Here is a 25,326-nt window from a genome sequence, read left to right as displayed (position 1 = left end):
TACTGAAACGCATCCGACAGTCGGCGGTGTGTTGCTCGACCAACAAGTCGTCGCTTTTCCCTCCTGCCTTAGCCGCGATACGGAAACGATTACAGGGTAAGACTAGCTTAATTATTGGCCAGGCTTAATGCTATGTGGGACATCAGATAGACACAGCTGTACTTAGAAAGAGTTACAGTCCTGCAGTGGTGTCCAGTCATGGCAAACCGCTGCCTCCCGTACAGACAGGGGCGAGAGTATTGAGTAGCGCAAGACGTGAAGGAATGGATTGTACAAAAAGGTGCGTGCTTCTTTGAGGGAGCGTTCCGGATTGGGTTGCGTACCCCTGGGGACATCTTGGAACGGGGTAAGAGTGATATGTTGTCAGAATTACGATGCAGCATGTCTCGTGTGGTTATTATTAGATCACGACACGTGCGTCCCGTGCATGACAGCTTTGTTCAGAGCCACCCATAGCGCGTTTACACGTGCAGAGCACATGCATTAATGTATGTATTGGGTATGTGTTACAGAAATATTAATCGAGTCATTGCTTATGTCTAAATTTGCTTTGTAACCCATTTAATAGTGAAATGTTAAGTGTGAGATTTTTGATCTGGTAATAACCAATATTACAACAGTTGGATAAAGGGAAACCATTATTTATGTGTTATATGTATTAATGTATATAATATTCATATCTTTTATCTAGAAACCCGTTACTCGGGTGTGTAATTCTCTATTTCTCCCATTAATAAGACCCCCCGTACAGATACATTTGTAAAGAGGCGAATGGGAAATGTTTACATCTTTTCAGTGAACACTTCACCTTCTCAAAAGTCATTGATCAGTTAACTGAAGGCAGCGAGCGTTCACACGTTGTTCACGGTAGATATACAAGTCGTTGTCAACAAAGACTATGTACCTACAAACACATCACTGACTGAATTGTGTTTGTATATTTGACTGTAACCGTCGGTGTAAAAGCAAGTTCAATCAATCACATGCTGAACCATGACTTCATTATGCTTCAAACGATCGATTTCCTAGCAAGAGTTAACCCTACATACTTCGCGGACACGACGCTTGGTGTAGACGATGTTCAAATGTCCGTGGACGCAGCGTAGGTAAGCAAGTTAGTGCTGATACACTGAAAACTAATGACAAGGGAATGTGAGAATTTGAAATATGCTTCAACACTATTGTTTGGTGACGTGTTTCACACGGTTAAATGAGTACAGGTTGTCGACAACGGTTTAGAGCCTGTGTTGAAATATTCCTGGTACGTTGACTGTTTGCATGTGTCAAGACGTTAGGGAATTAATCAAGAATTAATTTGCGTTTTTAGTAGAGATGAGTGAGTGAGTATGGTTTTACGCCGCTTTTAGCAATATTCCAGCAATATCACGGCGGGGAACACCAGAAATGGCCTCATTTTCCTCACTCATTGTACCTACGTGGGGAATTGAACCCGGGCCTTGGGCGTGACGAGCGAACGCTGTAACTACTAGGCTCCCCCACCGCCCCTTCATAGAAATGATATTTGATGCATGTATATATATATACCTATGTTTGTCTTATATTACGACCAAAGGATATTAAGATGGTGCTGATGCGATGCAAAAAGTAGTTTTTGAAAGGCACGAGGGATCGATATCATCTACATGTATATGGGCTTTACCGCATTAACTAGTACGAGGTGTAGATTTCATCTGCATACATATATATTACAGATTTTGCGGAACACGTGTAAGAATATTTGTGCGAAACGAGTGAAAGTGGTGAACTACAATCTGATACACACAAGAAAGTAACAATCTCTTGATTATCAGAATCACATACATGATAGTGAAGACGTAGCAGTGTGTTATATTACCCATAGGGTTAGAAATAACCGAGTACATAAAAATCGTATGTTGACTCGAGCAAAAATCACTTCTCGCGCACCAGTGTATTGTTTTCCTCACCCGGACGGCATTGTTGACGTCATTCGAATCTATTGTGACGTAAGATCGGAATGACGTCACACTAGAAACGACGTCAAAGCTGAAGATTGCTGACGTATTCGACTAATTGTGTTTTTCTAGGACAGCGGTGATCAGTGTAAGGGGAGCTCAAAGGGATAAAGAAATAATGGGTAATAAAGAAATTATTACACCCACATGTGTGCCATACTGATTTTACAAATCTCGTGGAACAATTCATGTATCACCCTCGCTCGGGAAATACAAGAATTCTGACACACGATTCGCAAAATCAGTATGACACATATGTCCGTATGATAGTCTATACCCATTGAGGACATACCGGTATGCTAATATACGCTGTGACGTCACTGTGAGTGTGACGTCATAAACATGTCAGCAATTATGTTTGCATTACGTCAACAATGGTGGTACATTACGTAAAAAATGACGTATTCATCGCGTGAACTCATTATTACAGGTGCACGCGCCTTATATGGATTGTTATCAGATGCTTTAATGTCTCAGACTATAGGAATTAATAGTTAATAGTCTACAATGTAGACTTGGACAATGCTGTTTACGAATCAGCGTGGTCAGAAGACCTTCATCAACAAACGAGTACTACTGACAGATTTTCTCCTGCACGTGCCAGCCTCCGGGTATCCCAATGAAACAGACACTGGTTACAATACATCGTGTTTTGGCGAGTGTATAAGGCGTATCAGGAACACGTTCTCGTGTGTTTTATGCTCCGTTTCCATTAGAGAAGCAGCACGCATTCACCGACAGATCTGTAACCAGACCCTTGAAATGCCGATCTTAAAATTTGACAATGCATATCTAAAACATGATATTCTGTGAATGAATTATGTAAACATTTATGGTACACCATGCATAAAGTGTTAATTTTCACCAAAGAAAAGACTCAATCATTGTGTAGTGAAGTAAAACAGAGCTGTAGTGGATCAATATTTATTGCAATAACCAATAACTAGCGAAGCATGAACCCCTGTTTGTCCAGGAGTTACTGTCGCTCAGCCGCGTCAAGCGTTACAACACTGGCCTGGGATGACTGCAATAACTCGGTGAATCACGGAGTAGCTCGGTGTGAAACAGTCTTTCATCTCCATCATCGTTATCTTCATTCATAAAGTGCAAGTCTTGAATGTCGACTTGAAAATTTGATTAGAACAGTAAATTACGTTTGAATTATTCTAATGGGTTTGTTGATTGCTCCATTTTTAATGTGAGATCAGATTTCTTATGCACTGGCGCCGTTTTAGAATGTGATCCCATAATGATACTGGGATGGGGATGCGGCTGTATCACCACAGATAGTTATTACATCCATCAGGAGAAACATGTAGGGCAGGCTGGAGAGAAGATGGCTGATGGCTGATTGCTGAAATTAGCTGATTGTATGAATCGACAAACTGCGATGACGATGCGTGTTGGTTCATTAGATGGTGTTAACTAAAGATGTTACAGTAGATGATGTTGAGTAAAGATGTTACAGTAGATGGTGTTGACTAAAGATGTTACAGTAGAAGGTGTTGACTAAAGATGTTACAGTAGATGATGTTGAGTAAAGATGTTACAGTAGATGATGTTGAGTAAAGATGTTACAGTAGATGATGTTGAGTAAAGATGTTACAGTAGATGGTGTTGACTAAAGATGTTACAGTAGAAGGTGTTGACTAAAGATGTTACAGTAGATGATGTTGAGTAAAGATGTTACAGTAGATGATGTTGAGTAAAGATGTTACAGTAGATGATGTTGAGTAAAGATGTTACAGTAGATGGTGTTGACTGAAGATGTTACAGTAGATGATTTTGACTTAAGATGTTACAGTAGACGGTGTTGAGTAAAGATGTTACAGTAGATGGTGTTGACTGAAGATGTTACATAGATTACATAATGTTGACTAAAGATGTAACAGTAGATAATGTTGACTGAAGATGTTATGGTAGATGATGTTGAGTAAAGATTTTACAGTAGATGATGTTGAGTAAAGATGTTACAGTAGATGATGTTGAGTAAAGATGTTACAGTAGATGATGTTGAGTAAAGATGTTACAGTAAATGGTGTTGACTGAAGATGTTACAGTAGATGATTTTGACTTAAGATGTTCTCTAATGATGTAAACGACGACCCAGCTACACTATTGATTGCCTCAGGCACCGATACTGTTGACGTTTCCTGTTATGTCAGTGACGAGATTGCATGAAAGCTTTCTCAGATACGATGCCGACAGCAGGAAATACGGTTGAGAAAGACTGTGCGACGGACACTTTATAAAGTACACTGTCATTATATTTGACGGTAAACTACGTGTTGTAAAACCGTCCTAGTTTTTTACCTATGCTTAGCTGAACCCCTTGAATACAGTAGTTTTATGACGTAATAAAACAGCCTGGCTTTGACGGCAATCGAACTGAATTATTACCACCAGATTCAAAACAATGTTATTCAAGATGGCGCCAAAGTTAATCTCGATTTCGCCCCCTATGAAAATGACGGCGAAGACGCTGTGTGTAACGGTATTATCACATCATGTGTCATACAACTGTGTCTAAACTAGTCTTACAACATCGATCACATAAAAAGCAACACTATCGCCTGGGAACGCCCATTCGTGATGTCGTTAAATCTCGTTGGATCTCATTAAATCTCGCTGTCCGCGTAATTCCATTAGTGCCTAGAAAGCCTGAAAAGTCTCTCATCCATCATCTTGAATTTACACTTCCTATCCAAGATTATCTCGGCGTCCTGGAATGCGTACAGATGTATATGAAGTGACAGTTCATCAAATCGCATTTACCGGCTTTCAGTTTGTGACTTTGTATACATGGCGTCAAAATATATTTTGGTATAGGGGATAGTTAATGCACTTTGTAGAAGATTGGAGTTCTTTGCCGCTTTGTTCAATTGTCGTGTCAGGCATACACGTTTTGTACACTCAGCGTGTGAGTCCAGAGTGGCAGAGAGTCGTGCATATTTGCCACGGAAGCCACACCCATAGTTTTAAACCAAGCATCGTATCATTGGGGAGAATCCGGGTATATAATTCATAATTAGCGGATCCTGGTTTCTAAGGGATGTAACTTTGCTTAACGACGAGTTACCCCTGTCAAACTTTATTACGAAGTTATTTATAAGTGTTTTTGCTTCTTCTTCAATCTCATCAAAATCAGATCTTAGTGCTGGCTTTGTTTATCGGGAGCGAGCACTAAGATCTGAGTATAATAAGATGGACATGCTCTTTTAAAACATTTCAATGAGTCACTTTAATCAGGGAGCACGGGGGTCAAGGCTAAGCTCGCTGCTTCACTTAGCTGAGCCAGGATCCGGTGATCGTGGGTTCGTATCCTAGATTGTCCCCTGATTATGATCCTAAGGTACCATACCCGTGTTCGTGGATATAACCAAACCGGTAAATGTCTAGGAATGCCTCACTTGTACTTTAATTGGGCATCCCTCCCCAACCATAGAATTGGTCTTCATGCAGCAGCCCACGCTTGTTGTAAGAGGCGACTAACGGGATCGGTTGGTCAAGCACGGTGACTTTGTTGATGTATGTCATCGTATCCCAATTGCGAAGATCGATGCTCATGATGTCAATCACTGGATTGCCTGCCCCAGACTCGATTTTTTACAGACCACCGTCATAAAGCAGGACTATTGCTGATTGCGGCGTTTAACAGCAAACAAACAAATCCTTCCAAACCAAGCCGACACGCTGTGATATAACTGAAACAGGGGACACGGGTGGCCCAGTTGTCTAAGGCGCCGCGATTCGCTGTGCAGAGTTAGGCACGCCAGAAACCTATGATTGAGGGTTCGAATCCCGGTTCGCCCCGATTATGTTTCTAGGTTTGTCAGCACCATACCCGTGCTCGTGGGATTCACCGAATTGGTAAACGTCTGAGACCTGCATCACTTCGGGCTTTCCTCCCACATTAAGCTGACACGCCGTGATATGACTGGAATACTGTTAAAAGCGGCGTAAAACCCAACTCATTCACTATAACTGAAACACGGTTCAAATCGGCGTTGAACCCTGCTCTCTTACTCAGGCACTGATCAGGCGACCGCTTATAAAACCACTATGAATAAGTTCTGCTTTTAAATAACACCATAACGACAAACAGATTTATGTAAGAGCAATCACAAAGGGGATTTACAGAATGCAGAATATACACGATGCACATGGACATACACACAGCATAAAAAAGTTCATCAAGTTTAACTGACATGTGCTATGGATAGCTGACAGTCACCATGGAATGGTGCTCGTGCTCTCACGGGTATTAATCATCACTACTTAACTTGACTTGAAAGCCACACACAAATATTTGAGCAGCTTTAATCTGTGAGATATATCCCAGAATAATACGCGACAGGTATTTAATTTCAGTGTAATTAGGAAGCTGTAGTCAGGTAAATAAACACATTTGTAGGTAAGTGTTAAGATTAACACTAACTGTCATGTTTAACATGTTGATGTTGCTTGGAGTAAGACAAGTGTAGCGTCCAGCTAAACAAACTAGACCGGCTCCCAGTCACAAAGGAACCTGAAAGTTTATGTCTCCCAGGCGTCTGAGGCTTGAAAACCTTGTCAGTATCGTAGCCAAAAGTAATTGACATTTAAACGGTATAAAAAATTAAATCTAGCGTGGTGGTAGGTTGGTTTTATTGAAGACGCTGATTAGTTAATGGTGTTTGGTGCGATTGGACCCCGCCTGCAGCGTTTGATATTTAGCCAGTTTAGATTTGCAGGAAATGTTTAACTTATTAAGTAAGCAATGTAGGTATTTCACATATGGATGAAGTAATGGCTATATCATGGGGAACATTATTCTGGACTGAATGTTTGTGTAAGCGAGGGAGGTTATGAAGTTCGGTTTTCATAATCTTGGTTTGTCAATAACAAATGACGAGAAGATATGTTGTTGACCGTCTTACAGGAACCTATGCATATACTATCTTAAAGAGTCATATGACTATGATGAGAATGATGATAATGGCGATGGGTTGATGATGATGATGATGATGATGATGACGACGATGATAATGGAGATAATGACATAATGCTTACATATGTATCTCTATAGTTAATTATGAGGGGCGGTCGGGTAGCTTAGAGAATGCTTCCAACTGAACCTTGCTATAATATACGTTGTGAGCTCACAGGGAGCGGTCGGCTAGCCTTGTGGTTAAAGCGTTCGCTCGTCACGCCGAAGACCCGGGTTCAATTCCCGACATGGGTACAATGTGTGAAGCTCATTTCTGGTGTCCCTCGCCGTGATATTGCTGGAATATTGCTAAAAGCGGCGTACAACTATACACACTCACTTAATTATGAACAGGCGCCATGAAGTAACAAAATGAACACCAAGAATTATTTTAAGTACGTCAAAACCGAATATTCCCGTACATACGACGTCAATAGCAGTTGGTTGCGAAGGGAACGCTATCCGTTAATCACTTAGCAAAATGGAACTGACAAGGTCACTCATCCCAGATCACTTCCTTCTTCAGTGTCCTTCCTTCATCAACGTGGACCATTTCCCCTCACATCCTGTCAGCGGTGATGACATCACAGATATGAACCCATGTCCTAGATTACCATGATGCTTATTTACTGCTTGTGGTGTGAGGGACCGGTCATTAAATATTCACGGTCTTTAATTTTGATTAGAGACGGATATGATTTGGATCACTTTTTCAAGACATATCCTTTTTTTTCAGTACACCCAGCATGGTGAACATGCCTGAGGAAAACTGACCCCCCTATCCCTACCACCACGACCACCACCGCCCCGCCCAACCCTTTCAGACCAAATGGTCGATCCGTAGTGTCAAGTCTTGTGTTGGAATATCACGTCCATTTTTATCATTATACGTCCAGTGTTTATAAAACAACGTCTATTTTATTATGAAATCTAGTGTTGTAGATTACTTCTTAGTTGGTAATATTTATGTTGTTTTAGTACCATTTCGTACCCGTGAAGATCTGGGTTAGAATAGGTCTTCAGCAGCCCGCTTGACGTGAGAGGAGACTAACGGGACAAGGTGGTCAGGCTCGCTGACTTGGTTGATGAATGGCATCGTATCCCAATCGCGTAGATCGATGGTCATGATGTTAACCATTGGATTGCTTGGTCCAGGCTAGATTATTTGCAGACCATGCACTGTCATATAGCTGGAATATTGCTGAGCGCGGCGTTATGGAACCACAAAATAAACAAAGAAACTATTTCATATGGAATATTTATTATTTGATTTACAAACTCACTATTATTATTTACTGTTGTTTTCTATGTACAGTTTTGTTACACGACTAGGACTATGTTGTGACCGGAGTCTGGTGAAGGCTGCATGGAGACTCTACTGTGTTATTGATTATATGCAGTAACCTACGGAAACCATAACCTCATAATTACTGCCGTGTCCTGCTGTGGCTTATACCGATTATTAGTAAAACAGCACTCCACGCTGGGTCAGCCGAGGTCAGTGCGATGTGAGGGCAAGGCGTGCACATGTGGGACATGATGAAGTGTGCGAAACTAAAAACTAGCTATTTCAACCAAAAAAACCCAAAACAAACAACAACAAAAACAAAACAACAAAAAACAAACAAACAACCACAAAAAAAACACAAACATTAATACTCCATATATTTGCTTCTATGTATATGTGGGGTGGCTTAGTGGTTAAAGCGTTCAATCGTCACGCCGAATGCCCCTTTTCGTTCCCGACATGGGTACAATATGTGAAGCCCATTTCTGGTCTCCCCCGCCGTGATATTGCTGGAATATTTCTTAAAGCGGCGAAAATCAAGCCTCCCACACTCTGTGTGTATGCATCCTGCTGGAATTTTGCTAATAGTGTCGTAAAATCAAACTATCTCACTCTTTTAAATCGCTAATGCGTTCTGAGTGTAATAAACCTCTGTTTTGTTCTAGGGGCGGTCGGGTAGCCTAGAGGTTAAAGCGTTCGCTCGTCACGCCGAAGACCCGGGTTCGATTCCCGACATGGGTACAATGTGTGAAGCCCATTTCTGGTGTCCCCCGCCGTGATATTGCTGGAATATTGCTAAAAGCGGCGTAAAACCAAACTCACTCACTCACTCAATATTTTGTTCTGTACTAATGAGTCGGTGTTATCCCGTCAGCACCATCAAGATTAACGGTCTGTTAACATGACAACCATCATCTGACAGCATGGCTTTGGGGATATATATATGATATATATTTTTGTAGGTGCTGATTCAGTGGGGAAAAACCTAAACTCCGGGTTCTCTTAGTGTGGTACGCTGTGATGCGATGTAGAGCGGCTCATTGTCATATGAAACCGTGAAGATCCGTGTTAGAATGGATCTTCAGCAACCCATGCTAGGTCGCAAGAGGCGACTAACAGGATCAGGTGGTCAGGCTCACTGACTTGGTTGATACATGTCATCGTATCCCAACTGCGTAGATCGATGCTCATGATGTCAATCACTGGTTTTCCTGGTCCAGACTCGATTATTTATAGACCTCCGTCATATAGCTGGATTATTACTGAAACAAATAAACAAACATTGTCACATGGTACTTTCCGTTTCGAAGCGGTGCGGAAAAGTGCGATGCTATACTATGCGATGAAATGCGTCGGTGCGGTGCGGTGCGGTGCGGTGCGGTGCGGTGCGGTGTCGTGTTGCTTTGGAATACCCATTATCCAAGACACTTCACCGAGCAAAACATAAATAGCACCTATGTTAATAAGCTGGTGCCACTTAGAACATTTATGTATATATTTATATTTATAAAGAACACGGCGCTATATTGCTGAATCAAAACAGAAACACAAACTCCTGACGGTATCAGATGACCACTACATAGTTTATATTCTTGTACATAAGAAGAATAATGTTCTGCTAAATTGCCCGAGACTTCACCACGCCCAACCCGACACCCAATGTAAACAGCCTTTGATTCCACCCCCTGCATGCACGACTTTAGTGTTCGCATTGATCACGGGGACGTAGCTTGCTGTGAACGAATCACAGGTCTATATGCATTGCCATCCAATACTGACAGCAATACAAAAAGTTATCAATTAACGGAAAGCCATATTACTCAATCCTGATGTTAGACCCCCTACCTTAGACGTAATATTAACGCCACTCTATCGTTTGTTTCCGATCCCTTCAATATGTTCAGTGTGATGTCCATTGTGTGTCAATATTAACATTTGTTTGTGAAGTATTAACGATGACTGTTTGATGTTGACATCAGGGAAACATATGTTCTTTCATGTGATCTACTGTATATGTCGGGCAAGACAAAACACAACCGTTTAAGTTCAATTCTTTGAAGCATAACGGAGGTGAGGTGAGGTGAGGTGAGGTGTTGGGTTTAACGTCACGTTCAAGATTATTGCACTTACATAGCGACGTGCATCCACGTGTGTGTGTGTGTGTGTGTGTGTGTGTGTGTGTGTTTGTGCGTGCGTGCGTGCGTGCGTGCGTGCGTGCGTGCGTGCGTGCGCGTGTCGGCTCGGATTCTGTATACTGTGCTTAAGTGGGGTAGCACTACAAATCGGCATTGGTCCGCACTTGTTACCCGTTTGGCGAGATCAATGTTCATATCTGAAACACAACACTTCTTTTGAATATGAAATATAATCAAATGTTAATGATTAGTATAAATACTAATTCGTCATACAAAACTTGCTACCACAGCAGATATTGGGTACGATCAAGCGATTCTTAGAAGATATCGATACAATGAAATTGCATCACAATGTTTTACAGACCACTGTTGCGTCATTGGTTTCCATGACGTCAGAATCAAATTACATCATTAATCCCTCTGCCACTGAAACTGTATCCACTATTTATCATCCAAAACTGGCTCCCACAGGAGATATCGCTTGGATTAGATCAAGCGATATCTACACTGTAGATATCGCTGCAATGAAATTACATCACAATGCTTTGCAGACCATTGTGACGTCACTGGTTACCATGACGTCACAATCAAATGACATCACTAATGGCTCAGCTACTGAAGCTGTTAGCAGTACTTTTTACACCGAAGACACTGCTAATTACTGTCTACAAATTGAAAAAGTTGGAAGAATGATGTTGGATGATAAATAAAATCTCACCCTCGTGTCTTTTGATATCAAATATATCAACACTCGTTGATAAAAGTGGCAAAAATCCTCGGCAAGCCTCGGAATTTTTCCACTTTTATCAACTCGTGTTGATATATTTGATATCAAAAGACACGAGGGTGAGATTCTCTATATCTCCAGAGTTGGCAGTTCTGATGTGCAGGTCTACCTAAATGCGAGCCTTGGAGATAAAGATTTTGCTGAAACTGGGTACCAGTACTGTCTACACTCATGAAACTGGTTATTTACTGCTGACGAACTGACAAAAGTTGGAATGTTTTAAAGATAAATAGAATCTCCCCGGAGTGTCTTGTGATATAAAATATCAACCCTCATCGACAAAAGTTCAAGCCTCGAAGTTGTAACCTTATGTTACGGAAAAATAAGTCAATTTGTTACGGCAGTATAACTATAACCGTACCTTCAGCTAAACGTGCCCTCTGCATGGTGTGGCCCTCATCTCAATCATAAAAAAATATAGGGCAGTATTAACGAGTCTTCTCCCTTCAGACTATGTATGAAGGGGCCACATTAAAGCTTTGTGAACCTAACACCTGCAATGGGCATATGCTTCACTTGTTTGAACATGAGAATTACAGCTTTAATCCGTGCGATCACGGATGCCCCTTTATATAAAATACACCCCGTCACACAAACTGTTATGACTAATACACGCCCTTGACACTGCCATACAAAACGTCAAGTCATACCATCTAACGTGAAAATAATACAGTGATGGTCTATTTGTATAAGCCACAGTGACAAACACTAAAGGAATGCAATCATTTTGAATTTGCCATTGGGGAGTTATTGACAATATTGTGCTATTAAGATTTTTTCACAGCATTCGGAACTGACCCATTATTCCTTGAGGGACTCGGGTCAAATTTACAGGTGTTTATAAGCAGTAAGTCAAAGTACTGACTATAGAAATCACTGACAGACCCACATTTGTTAGTGTAGCATTTAGCCCGGGGCGCCGAGGTACACCCAACGTGACATCCTTCGTCGTAGGTTAGTGTTTTAACATATCCAAAAGGTCACTTGAAAATTGTCCTTTACTCGTATTTCCACCTGAACTAAAATGCCACCGCGGTTAGATCAAAAGGCCAGCTTACCTACCTGGCGGATATACATCCAGTGCAACTTATCACTGAGAGTGTATTTTTTTTATTTGTGAAATAATTGTGGTTAGTCGAGCGTGGTGTTTTTTCAGTAGGTTATGGGTTATGCCCCTTGGGTGTTGTGCGACAGACGGGGTTTGTGGTCTTGTCAGATGATATTTCACTCGGATCCTGTTTACACCTGAGATGAGGATGTCACACCCATACCTTGACAGGTGAGAAACAATCATCTCCGCAGGTAATAATTTCAGGACACATCATTACAAGGAAATAATCATTTTCATTTGGTTGAACGCTTTTCATGTTTACTGTACACCTTCCGCTCAACAACCGTTAACACATAGACGCGGATTCCGACGTGAATAAATACCATTCGGTTTTTATTCAGCGAATATAACAAGGTACGTTTTTTTACATATATTTTCCTATACTATATATTTAATTAATTCAGATTTTTATCCAATTTATCATTACCAACATATAATGAGTTCTACGAAACCGCATACTGAATGTTTAAACTGTTTAATATCAGCTTAGTATTTCTAATCTTACATGTTCATGATCTCATATCTATATCGCCTATTTATTCAGTGAATAATATTAGATTCCTTATCAGTAACATGATAAATTTCAATAACAAAATCCAATATTATTCAACGTTTTGACGTATATTTGACATATCACAATATATAACAGCTTCTTCGTCAAACCAATATATCATATACGTTCATACCAACGTTATTATGTTTTCAAAATATACATTTATATCTTTATTCTACATGTTTTGATTTCTTAATACTCAATATTAATAAGTTAATTTAATAACAGCACCTTGCCTTGCCGCACAACAACCCCTCACTATCAGTTTGTTTATCGAAATACAAGAACTGACAACACGCTCCCCAAAAACGAACGCCGGCCATCAATCTCCCCATGACCCATAAATATCACCTTTATCTACTAAATAACATCGTAGCAAGCTCTAATATATGAAGGATTACTGCACCGGCTTTTTGATCCTAGTGTTAATACCTCCTATTTATCACATTCACCGAATACACTTTGTTTGTCAGTTACATGCCTATATCACAGCTGCGTGTAACAGCCCACACATCGCAGTTGCGAGTTACAGGGCGATGTCACAGTGGATGCTTTAGGCCGTATATCACGGTTCGTGTTACAGGTCGATCGCATATCCCGCCTGCTTGTTACAGCCTGTATATCAGTTTCAGTTTCATTCGCATAGAAACCACCACTGGTGGCATTTTATGTATGTTACAGGCCGTATATCACGGTTGCGTGTCACAGGCCGTATGTCGTGTATGTTACAGGCCGAATACTGCGTATGCGTGTCACAGGCCGTATGTCGGGTATGTTACAGGCCGAAGATCACGGTTGCGTGTCACAGGCCGTATGTCGTGTATGTTACAGGCCGTTTATCACGGTTGCGTGTTACAGGCCGTATATCACGGTTGCATGTCACAGGCCGTATGTCGTGTATGTTACAGGCTGTATATCACGGTTGCGTGTCATCGGCCGTATGTCGTGTATGTTACAGGCCGAAGATCACGGTTGCGTGTCACAGGCCGTATGTCGTGTATGTTACAGGCCGTTTATCACGGTTGCGTGTTACAGGCCGTATATCACGGTTGCATGTCACAGGCCGTATGTCGTGTATGTTACAGGCTGTATATCACGGTTGCGTGTCACAGGCCGTATGTCGTATATGTTACAGGCCGTATATCACGGTTGCGTGTCACCGGCCGTATGTCGCGTATGTTACAGGCCGTATATCACGTTTGCGTGTCACAGGCCGTATGTCGTGTATGTTATGAGCCGTATATCACGGTTGCGTGTCACAGGCCGTATGTCGTGTATGTTACAGGCCGTATATCACGGTTGCGTGTCACCGGCCGTATGTCGCGTATGTTACAGGCCGTATATCACGGTTGCGTGTCACAGGCCGTATGTCGTGTATGTTATAGGCCGAATACTACGTATGCCTGTCACAGGCCGTATGTCGTGTATGTTACAGGCCGTATATCACGTTTGCGTGTCACCGGCCGTATGTCGTGTATGTTACAGGCCGTACATCACGGCTGCGTGTCACAGGCCGTATGTCGTGTATGTTAGAGGTCGTATATCATGGTTGCGTGTCACCGGCCGTACGTCGTGTATGTTACAGGCCGAATATCACGGTTGAGTGTCACAGGCCGTATGTCGTGTATGTTACAGGCCGTATATCACGGTTGCGTGTCACCGGCCGTATGTCGTGTATGTTATAAGCCGTATATCACGGCTGCGTGTCACAGGCCGTATGTCGTGTATGTTACAGGCCGAATATCACGGTTGCGTGTCACAGGCCGTATGTCGTGTATGTTATAAGCCGTATATCACGGTTGCGTGTCACAGGCCGTATGTCGTGAATGTTACAGGCCGTATATCACGGTTGCGTGTCACCGGCCGATTGCGTGTCACAGGCCGTATGTCGTGTATGTTACAGGCCGTATATCACGGTTGTGTGTCACAGGCCGTATGTCGCGTATGTTACAGGCCGTATATCACGTTTGCGTTTCACAGGCCGTATGTCGTGTATGTTACAGGCCGTATATCACGGTTGTGTGTCACAGGCCGTATGTCGCGTATGTTACAGGCCGTATATCACGTTTGCGTGTCACAGGCCGTATGTCGTGTATGTTACAGGCCGTATATCACGGCTGCGTGTCACAGGCCGTATGTCGTGCATGTTACAGGCCGTATATCACGGTTGCGTGTCACCGGCCGTATGTCGCGTATATTACAGGCCGTATATCACGTTTGCGTGTCACAGGCCGTATGTCGTGTATGTTACAGGCCGTATATCACGGTTGCGTGTCACCGGCCGTATGTCGCGTATGTTACAGGCCGTATATCACGGTTGCGTGTCACAGGCCGAATCTCTTGTATGTTATAAGCCGTATATCACGGTTGCGTGACACCGGCCGATTGCGTGTCACCGGCCGTATGTCGTGTATGTTAAAGGTCGAATACTACGGATGCGTGTATTATTATGTCACAGCTGCGTGTTACAGGCCGCATATGTCGTTTGCGTGTAACTGGCCTTATGTATATTACATGTCGTATATCATGGCTTCATATTACATAACGTTTATCACACGTTTGTTACAGACATCGTACATGACATGAATACACAATGCCGGACGGGACTTAACTCCCCAAAAGTACGAGAATCTGTAATTTACTAAGAAAGTGTTATCCCAAATATAACATTTGTTACATTATACATGACAGTTGCGTATTAAGAAAACCTATAATACAACTGCATATTACAGATCATAAATATATCCTGTGCAGTCGTGTGTTACAGACAGTATTCTGTTTTTTTACAGAGTGTAAATCACAGCTGTGTGTTACAGAGCGTATATCACATGCGTATATAACAGATTGTGTATCACGGTTGCATTTAACAAGTCGTATGTAACAGCTGTGTGTTACAGAGCGTGTATCACATGTGTGTATCATAGAGCGTATATCACGGTTACATGTAACAAGCCATATACCATGCACTGTTGAAGTCATTTTGATAACAACATGTGTTAGTCCCTGTGTTTTATACTGTTGTTGACGCATAATACGGCCACCTAGATAGAAATTCGTCAGTATATATATAAGCACAGATACCCATAGTTTCCGTTGACATTCACAACACCGTTATGTTAGTACTGCCATTCCCATATTATTTATCAACGTAGTAAATCAAATCTCCTTCTCTTTGGTGTGGTCTTTCGTTTGATTTGTTACCTCAACGATTGGCGTTAGGGTTCGAGAGCATGCGATGTATTTGTTCTACAAATCACTCTTAGACCATTTATATCGATACTCGAATATCGACATGTAAGTCTTTACGCATACTCTTAAGATAATGCCATTCCTTTCATTTAACTTGTATTATATGAGGACTCGTTCCTTACCTGATGATTGATATGTTTCACTTTTAGAAATTAAGAAACTACTGAAATAGTTTCCAGAAGTATATCATGATAGGAGATTGGTTCATAGTTAGTTCCAGATGACGCATACATGTTTCTCCCCCGGACAGTATGTTAGAATTAATTACCACTTACGTGTGTAACATATACAGAAATAAGGAGGCCCAACACTGGAGAACTAGTCATATGTGGTTCTTTGTCCAATAGGCAGTTTTTAGCATACATTCGACAGATAGCCTCAAATTAACACTGATTAATATTATGTCAGCTCGCGGTTCCTGTCACTGCCTACGAGTTCCAAATTGAATGCATTGCTCCGGCAAGTACATACTATATACAGCAGCCATGATGGATGATGTGCGCACCTGGCTCATCAGTGCGACAGAATGCTCGAAATCTATATGGTATGTAGTCATAAAGATGAATGTACGTCTATCGTCCTCGGAGAGAAGGTCATTAGGTCAAGGTCAACTTTATCACTGATATGCAGAGTGCTTATAATACACTTATATTACATAATGAGTTTGTTTGTTTGTATGTTTGTTGTTTAAAGCAACACTCAGCAATATTGAAAATATGGTCTGTATATAATCGAGTCGGGACCAGAAAATCCAGTTAACATTGATCCTAGCAACTGGGATACGATGACATGTATCAACCAAGTTAGCGAGCCTGCCCACCCGATCGCGTCATCACCCGATTATGTCAAGCACAGTAGCCTTTTACGACAAGCATGGGTTGCTGAGGACCCATTCTATCCCATCTTCCCGAGGCACGGGAGTTAACTGACCATAAATGTCTACTTTCCATCCTTGCCAAACTTGGATTGAATTCCGGCATTACATTTTGGTTGGAGTAACGAGTCAATGTATAGTCCAATCAAAATCGCGTAACGAACTAAACATCCGGTTTGTAAACAACATGGATTTCAACGTGCATATTTCGATCGACTGCAGTATTTGCAAAGCATGTGTACCGCCAGTTTGGCGTCGAAAGCTATTTCGCAAATCTGTTCATGTTCGTAATCAAGGTGCTCAAGTGATCTAATTCACTTCGCGGGGTAAGACCTGTTTTATTACAAATGTGAATAAAGATCTTGATTATCGATCAGATCGTCTTGACTGGGCGCCGCCATTTTGTTTGAAGCAAATGCATGTGATAAGAGAGATGGAATTTTATTGGTGAACAGGAGGGACATAAATCGTAATTCCAGCCTAGTTCGGCAAGGGTGAAAACTGGATTTTTATAGTCAGGTAACGCACTTGCCTCGGGAAGATAATTATATCCCAGATCTTCACGGGTCTCCAAAATGAGTAACTTGACAAGTAAAAGTGTGGATTTGAGATTTATGTGTAATGGGGAAAGGGTGTGTTATGTAATTGTGGTGAAGTGTGATTTTACAGAACACCTCTAAAGCCGCATGTGTACGGTAGACACAGTTTTACCTATCGTCCATCTACATGGCATATATGTCATTAGGCGGCACCAGCTGTCAGCGAGGGGCCCACCACATCAATTTCAGTGAAATAGGCACGACTTAGTTGACAGTCAGATGTCTATTTCAGCCATGTGTGCCGCCACGCACCTGCCACTACTGTTGTACTGTGTTGTTCTGTGTTGTACTGTGATGGATGTTTTTCATGCTGTACAGGCAGATTGATAGGTAAATAAAACAGGATTGTTAGTTTGTTTATTATAAAATATATATTTTACTGCGGAAACATGTTTACGACTGCTTATCTATCCAATCCTCCGATTCAGTGACAAGTTAAAAAGTAATATACTTCTGACTAATGAGGTGAGGTGAAACGGGGTTCAACGTCGCGTTTAAGATTATTGCACTTATATAGCGACCTGCGCGCGCGTGTGTGGATGTGTGTGTGTGTGACATTGATATCCAACTCAGAGACAGTATATTGACTGCGAACCGACCAGTCCTTGTTTTATCCCCTTCATGCCGAGTACCAGGCAAGGTAACAGCAAGTACCATCTTCTAACGACTTTTGGAATGACACGAACGGGGATCGAACCACTGACCTTGACATCTTCGGACAGACGCTCTATCAACTAGACCACGGAGCGATCCGGAAAATGGCTAATTATTTATTCTGTGATGTATGTTTGCATATGATAAAACAGTTTATCGACCTGATTAACGGTTTACCAATCTAGTTACATGTCACTTACAAAATAATACCTGTCATGCATCATAACAAAATAAAACCATTCATGTATCATTACAAAATAATACCTTTCATCATGTAATTAAAACAACAACACGAAACTGCAAATAATTTGCAAAATTAATTTCAAATCCTAATAGCTAGGTAATATTTATATAGTATATATCCTAACCCCTTGAGGACCAGGTTAGAATTGGTCTTCAGCAACCCATGCTCGTCGTAGACTACCGCCAGGCTCGCTGACTTGGTTTGATGCATGTTTCCATATCCTAATTGCGTAGATCGATGCTCATGATGTCAGTCACGGGACTGTCTGGTCCAGACTCGATTTACATGTAGCTGAACTACTGCTGAGTGCGGCGTTAAACAATACCAAAAAATAATATACATATCTAATATTTGTCGGTGATAATTTCGGAAGATCTCAGTATTGCTTTTCTGTACAACACATTCCCCAAGCGTGTAGTCTACATATCTTAACCGAAATGTCGCGACGATGGTATTTATTCAAGTAAAAATATTCAAGTTTGTAAAATCCAACCCACATGTATAAGCTGCGTTGACGTGCAATACAATACGGTCAGGCTAAACCATTTCTCCCACTCCCGGGGAAGGTCTGAGCTATGGAGCCCTTAATAAAACATTTATTTGCAACACAAACTTCTGTAATATGTACCAGGGATTGTTTACAAATCTGCTGTCACTTACTTACAAAAACCATTCACACAGCGGAATCCTGTACTGATGTCGCCACACAGCGTTGCCGTGTGTGGAGCCTTTCTGTTGAGGCGAGATGAACGTGCATGGCTGTCAAGACTGTGACCCAGAATGACGAGGTCAGCAATGTTCATGGCACGGTTACAGATATCAAGTATGGAAGATTAAAAGCCGCAATACGTCTTAAAAACATGGCGTGTGCAGTTTGGGGTCAACCATCGTCGCCAACTATACACACGTATATTATGCCTGGCAACCTGGCCGTATCACACAAACACTCACCGTTGAAGAGTCATGTTTTTTACGACATGTACACTCTGAGCTTATACTTCAAATAATACCTTCCATGCTAATTAAAATTCCTAAAAAATTAAAAGTCCATTATTTGTGTATATTCATGTCATATTGCTTATCCTGCCGTCTTGCTTTATATTTAATTGTTCTGCTGAAACTGATAACTTTTCTCTTGTACCACCGTGGGTGTTTTTTTACTGAATAATTTTGAGTCGAGCTGGTAGTTCTAGGTCACTGTCCAGTGGTGCTTCTTCGTCACGTTCCACTGGTAGTTCGATGTAACAGTCCATTGGTAGTTCTTTATCAAGGTCGATTGGTACTACCACGTGCCGGTCCATTGATATTCCTATGTCACGACTCGGACCAATGGTTCCCCTCCCCTGCTAGTGTTGCACTCAGACCTTCATTGACTGCTTTTGGTGTAAAACCCTTTTTTCTGCAAGTACTTAATCACTGCACGTTCACTTTTTACAGCGAAACAATGTGCTCAATTGACTTCAGTTTTTGTGCGGATATACCTCTATGACATCATGTAATGTCAACAACAACATATTTCATTATCGTGCAATTAATTCTGTGTGAGGCTTTGAATTTATCAATCAACCCTACAACAAAAATGGTAAACGTCTTGTCCTCAGCATGCCTTACTTGTGGATTTCCTCGAAGCTGGCACATGGTGTTGCAACTGACATGTTGCTTAAACAGCGTGCATCCTCACTCACCCACCCACGCTCGCTCGCTCACTCACTCACTCACTGCTGCCTAGCCGATCATCATCCAGCTACGGTAGCACGAAAGGCTGTTGCAGTCCTATTCAAAGCGATGCTGGTTCAGCCCTATCCCGTTACATTCACACTTTCATTCGTTAAATGCACATTCGTTGAAAGCCTGTCAAAAGGCACGGTGCAGATATGGTGCAGATGTATTATTTAGGTGAGTCAGAGATAAAATGTGAATAATAAGCTCATAAGCGATGATACTTTATCACCATTATACGCATAGATTATTCAGATTCTGATCATGTGAACAGTTTATAGCACTTCTTTGAAATGCTTTCGTTACAGCTGTGAATATAAGTAAAGTTTCATAATCCATCATTCAGTTGTCAGGGAAATGCAACGATCTATTACGGCTTGATATATAATGTGTTAACATATCTTTAATTAAAATAGTCCAGATAAAAAGGGTTTAAAACGACAGACAGGGAGTCATGTCTGGTCACGTGATTTATTATCACGTGACCCAAACCGCCAAGCATGCCCTACAACGCGCGTTTCCCAAGCCTTTGAACCATCTTATGCAATGGCGTGGATTAATGTGCAAGGGGATATCTTTTCGAGTGAAGACGTGTGGATTCTTTCACTGAATAGCGGTCTATTACTTGACATTCTTTGGATGAGAAGCCCTTGCAACATATGACGGCCTGCAAGTATATGAGAGCGTGCAGCATGAGTCATCTTCTCGGAGCATGTACAACATTGTATAACACAGTGCATGGAGTGGGGGTCATAGTATTCCGGGAGGGTTACAAGGTCGCGTTCTTATAGCGGTTGTCAGTTGGCATTTTACGCTGGTGATTTTTTTCATTGTGCTAAAGATAAATCACAAGTGGGTATGCACATTTGTTTTTGCTCTTCAGCAAATTTTCAACGAAGTGTGGGGGCAATTTCGTAGCGTTGAAGTTTACCTTTGGAGTAGTCTCGGGTTCGATTCCCAAAATAGATGCATGCAAGATGTAAAACTCGTTGTTGCTGTTCCCGACCGGGATATTAGTAAAGCGGCTCAAAACTATATTCACTCATTTCAGCGACATGCAACTTGGGTCTATATGACAAACCACTGTTTACAAACGGCCGTAGCTATTATATGTGATACCCGTGAGGTCAGACCTAAGTGACTTGGTTGATGCATGCCACCCGACATCGCATCCAATTTGCGTAGATCGATGCTCATGATGTCAATCACTGAATTGTCTGGTCCAGATTATCTACGGGCCGCCATCATATGGCTGAGCGTTGTGGTAAACAACAAACAAACAAAACGACAGTCACGGTGGTCATGTGCAGTATTAATACAGAACCGGGCCGCGACTAAACACATTGGGTGTAACACATCTTTAAACAGTATTACAGTATTTTCACGATGTGTCAGGGTTTTTTTGTTATGGGGGAAAGCTCAAAATAACGCAGCTTGTACACGTGTACCAGGTGAAACGCCACTATACAAACCTAATTGACTTTATGTTCGAAGACACCTATTACACCTTGTAGTTCCCTTGGTACGCGAGAAGCAACACTCATTCTTTTGGACCGACATGTTTCACTGAAAGTGCAGAATAGATTGTTTGTAAAGAGACATGAATGCACGCAGTGGTCTGTAGACACCAGGGTCAGTACCCTCGAAAAAAGAAATAGGACCCGTTAACGTAGGATATCAGTGAACCTGGTTTATCAAGATATGAGTTAAAGCTACAGGGCAAAAGGTACGGTGGGGCATGTTGCCATACAATGGATACATTAGCAGTTTGTTGCACCTGATGACTACGCGAGGGACTCCGCAAGGCTGTGTATACGTTACATTTGGAGACTAATGTACAGTTCAGTTCTTGTCTACAACGTATATCTTGTTGAAACCAGCGGGTAAGCATGTCTAAATGTTTCGGGATTTCTATTCATATGTTCACTTGTATGTCCGTATTTTAAAATGGTTGGTATATCCACCCTTCTGTAAGATTGTTGGTATATCCATCCTTCTGTACAATTGTTGGTATGTCCATCCTGTAAGATTGTTGGTATATCCATCCTTCTGTACAATTGTTGGTATGTCCATCCTGTAAGATTGTTGGTATGTCCATCCTTCTATAAGATTGTTGGTATATCCATCCTTCTGTAAGATTGTTGGTATATCCATCCTGTAAAATTGTTGGTATGTCCATCCTGTAAGATTGTTGGTATGTCCATCCTGTAAAATTGTTGGTATGTCCATCCTGTAAGATTGTTGGTATGTCCATCCTTCTATAAAGTTGTTGGTATGTCCATCCTGTAAAATTGTTGGTATGTCCATCCTGTAAGATTGTTGGTATGTCCATCCTTCTGTAAAATTGTTGGTATGTCCATCCTGTAAGATTGTTGGTATGTCCATCCTTCTGTAAAATTGTTGGTATGTCCATCCTGTAAGATTGTTGGTATGTCCATCCTTCTGTAAAATTGTTGGTATGTCCATCCTGTAAGATTGTTGGTATGTCCATCCTGTAAAATTGTTGGTATGTCCATCCTTCTGTAAAATTGTTGGTATGTCCATCCTGTAAGATTGTTGGTATGTCCATCCTTCTGTAAAATTGTTGGTATGTCCATCCTGTAAGATTGTTGGTATGTCCATCCTTCTGTAAGATTGTTGGTATGTCCATCCTTCTGTAAGATTGTTGGGATGTCTATCCTTCTGTAAGATTGTTGGGATGTCCATCCTTCTGTAAGATTGTTGGTATGTCCATCCTTCTAGTCGTCTCTGGGTTGCTGAAGACATCTTCTGTACCCGGATCTTCACGGGTCTAGAGACTACGTGAACTTCCTAAATAAATGTACTCAATCAAGCCGAAACAATGACGTACAATTACAGCGCTACACTGAAGAAATCTAGACTTGCCAAAGTATTGTATACTTTTGTTTCAGGGTCTGTATGAGGGATGAGCACGTATACGTCGGTTGACTTTCTTAACCGTCTAATTGAAACACGGTATGAAATTTGTGACGCAGTCTTATCTAATCAAGTTATCTAGTTATTGCCGGGTTATCAAGTTCCAATGAGTTAAGGGTATAAATGACCTCCTCTTATCACACCAGTTGCGACCGTGTTGAACACTACTACCCTGTCTGCCACAGGTTGATCTCGGAGCAGGCCGAGGCCCCGGATACTCTGATGGACGATATCGACATCAACACGGGAATCATCCCTATTCGACATTCCAGTCTCCCTGGGCAAGTGAAGCTACCTAAGAGATACGAGAGGGTGTGCAGGGAGACAACTCTCAACGGCAGGACCCGGAAGATCAGTCAGGCGCATGTGCAGAAAGAAGGTTTGGGAGATCGCCTGGATGACCTCATGCAAGCTATGCTGTGGGTCAAGCAGGAGCTGGTAAACTGAGTTTGTGTTTGTGAATGTGTTGGATATAACGCCACCTTGAACAACATTAGTTATTTCGTGGCGTGGGAATAAAGCATTAATTAAAATAAGTCGAAGGGAACAAGGGTCAAGGCGAATATCTTTGTATTCTCAACCCCGATATGCGGTTTGACAAAGCAAAAGTTTATTTTAGTATATTGCAATTGGTTTTTATGTTGTTTTACATCATTTTACCTATTTTGTCACGATTAACTGAAGTCATATGAAAATATCAATTGAGTAATATATTATAGTTTGAAATTGTATTGAAACATCCTGCATTAAGTCATGCTTTCATGCCAGTTAGTGAGTGAGTTGGGTTTAACACATCTTTGAACAGTATTTCAGCTTTTTCACGATGTGTCAGGTTTTTTTATGGAGGAAAGCTCAAAATAACGCAGCTCGTACACGTGTACCAGGTGAAACCCAGGGCCTCGGTAATGATACTGACTTTGTAGGGTTTGTTTGATTGTTTGTTTGTTGTTTAACGCCACATTCAACCATATTCCAGCTATATGACTGTCAATAAGTAATCGATTCTTGACCGGACAATCCAGTGATTGATATCATGAAGATAGATCTACGCAATTGGGATACGATGACATGCATCAACCAAGTTAGCGAGCCTGACCTCCCGATGACTTACGACAAGCATGTATTGCTGAAGGCCTATTCTAACCCGGATCTTCACGGGTCTGACTTACTAGGGCCATTTAATGCTAACACATATGTTATACGAGCGCCCGAAGGTGCACAGCGAGTTGTGCCGTACCAAACAACTGTATTATTTTCAGTATTCCCTCAATTGTCCATAATTCCAGGTCCTTCTCATTTATACAATGTCCTGTTGCAGATCCTTCTTCGCCAACATGACATCCTGCTGAAGAGACAGTTCTTTAATATACAAGATACCATCCATTCCCTTCAGAGACCGAAGACAGAAGAGCAAACATCGAATCAACACCAATCTAAACATCATGTTCATTTTCACGACATGGACGATTATCTGTTGGATAACTTTGTCGTTCGTCCATCATCTAGTGTGACCTTGTTAAACGACGTTGACGAGACCGAAGAAGATGATGACACATTTAGACCTCGAACATGTTCTATGAGGACATCGCGAGATCTCGCAGCGTTGGCGAGAAGACGCGGGAGCAAAGAATTGGTTTGACGAACAGTGATAATTATGAGTTGTTTTCGGGGAGCATGAACTAATGTGACATGGGTTACTAAAGCCAACATATGCTTCTACGACTGGACATTCGGGATGACATAACTTTATACAAGGCAAAACGCAGACTTTACCCCCACTGGTTCCTCAATACGATTCATGCAACTTCAACGTGGCAGCTAGCCCTGATGTGTTTGCCTTGGGTTGTTATGTCGCTGTAAGTGATCTCTGTACGACTGAATGAATCAGCACGTGGTCTGCAGGCTCGTCTGGGCTGCTACGGGAAACAAGTGTCCATTTCATTCTACAGCTGCTGAATCATTCGGGTACTGGTGCCCTTGTTTGACTCTCTACAAATGCACGGAATGTTGTTTAGTACAGCGTCTGTTGGTTGCATTACATAATACCCTGTAACAAGTTCATATGAGAATAGCCTCAAACATATACTGCTTCTGTTATCTAATGGAGAAAGATAACGGACATTAGCCATGGTGCCATATGCGATACACACAGGTTTGTAACTATCATCCGATCCAGAGCATTGCTGAGCGCCCGAATTTTATGTGTGTTATCT

General features: G+C 41.7%; 1 protein-coding gene across 7 annotated transcripts; it reads left to right on the top strand.

Annotated features, from left to right (window-relative positions):
- LOC124111606 lies at positions 1-25,039 on the top strand. 7 transcript variants are annotated; one of them, XM_046471373.2, is made up of 3 exons: positions 1-96; positions 23,299-23,551; positions 24,432-25,039. In XM_046471373.2, the coding sequence occupies exons 2-3, from the start codon at positions 23,336-23,338 to the stop codon at positions 24,750-24,752; spliced, it is 537 nt and encodes a 178-aa protein (XP_046327329.2). In that variant the 5' UTR covers positions 1-96; positions 23,299-23,335; the 3' UTR covers positions 24,753-25,039. The 7 variants fall into 7 exon arrangements, with proteins under 7 accessions (XP_046327329.2, XP_046327327.2, XP_046327328.2 ...); XM_046471371.2 differs by lacking the exon at positions 1-96 and adding an exon at positions 107-280; XM_046471372.2 differs by lacking the exon at positions 1-96 and adding an exon at positions 107-346.
- The last annotated feature ends 287 nt before the right edge of the window (positions 25,040-25,326 follow it).

Source organism: Haliotis rufescens, unplaced genomic scaffold, assembly GCF_023055435.1.
Source record: "Haliotis rufescens isolate VD_foot unplaced genomic scaffold, xgHalRufe1.0.p SCAF_2, whole genome shotgun sequence".
Classification (NCBI taxonomy): Eukaryota; Metazoa; Mollusca; class Gastropoda; order Lepetellida; family Haliotidae; genus Haliotis; species Haliotis rufescens.
Note: the sequence above shows the minus strand (reverse complement) of the source record. Positions and strands in the feature narration are given on the sequence as shown.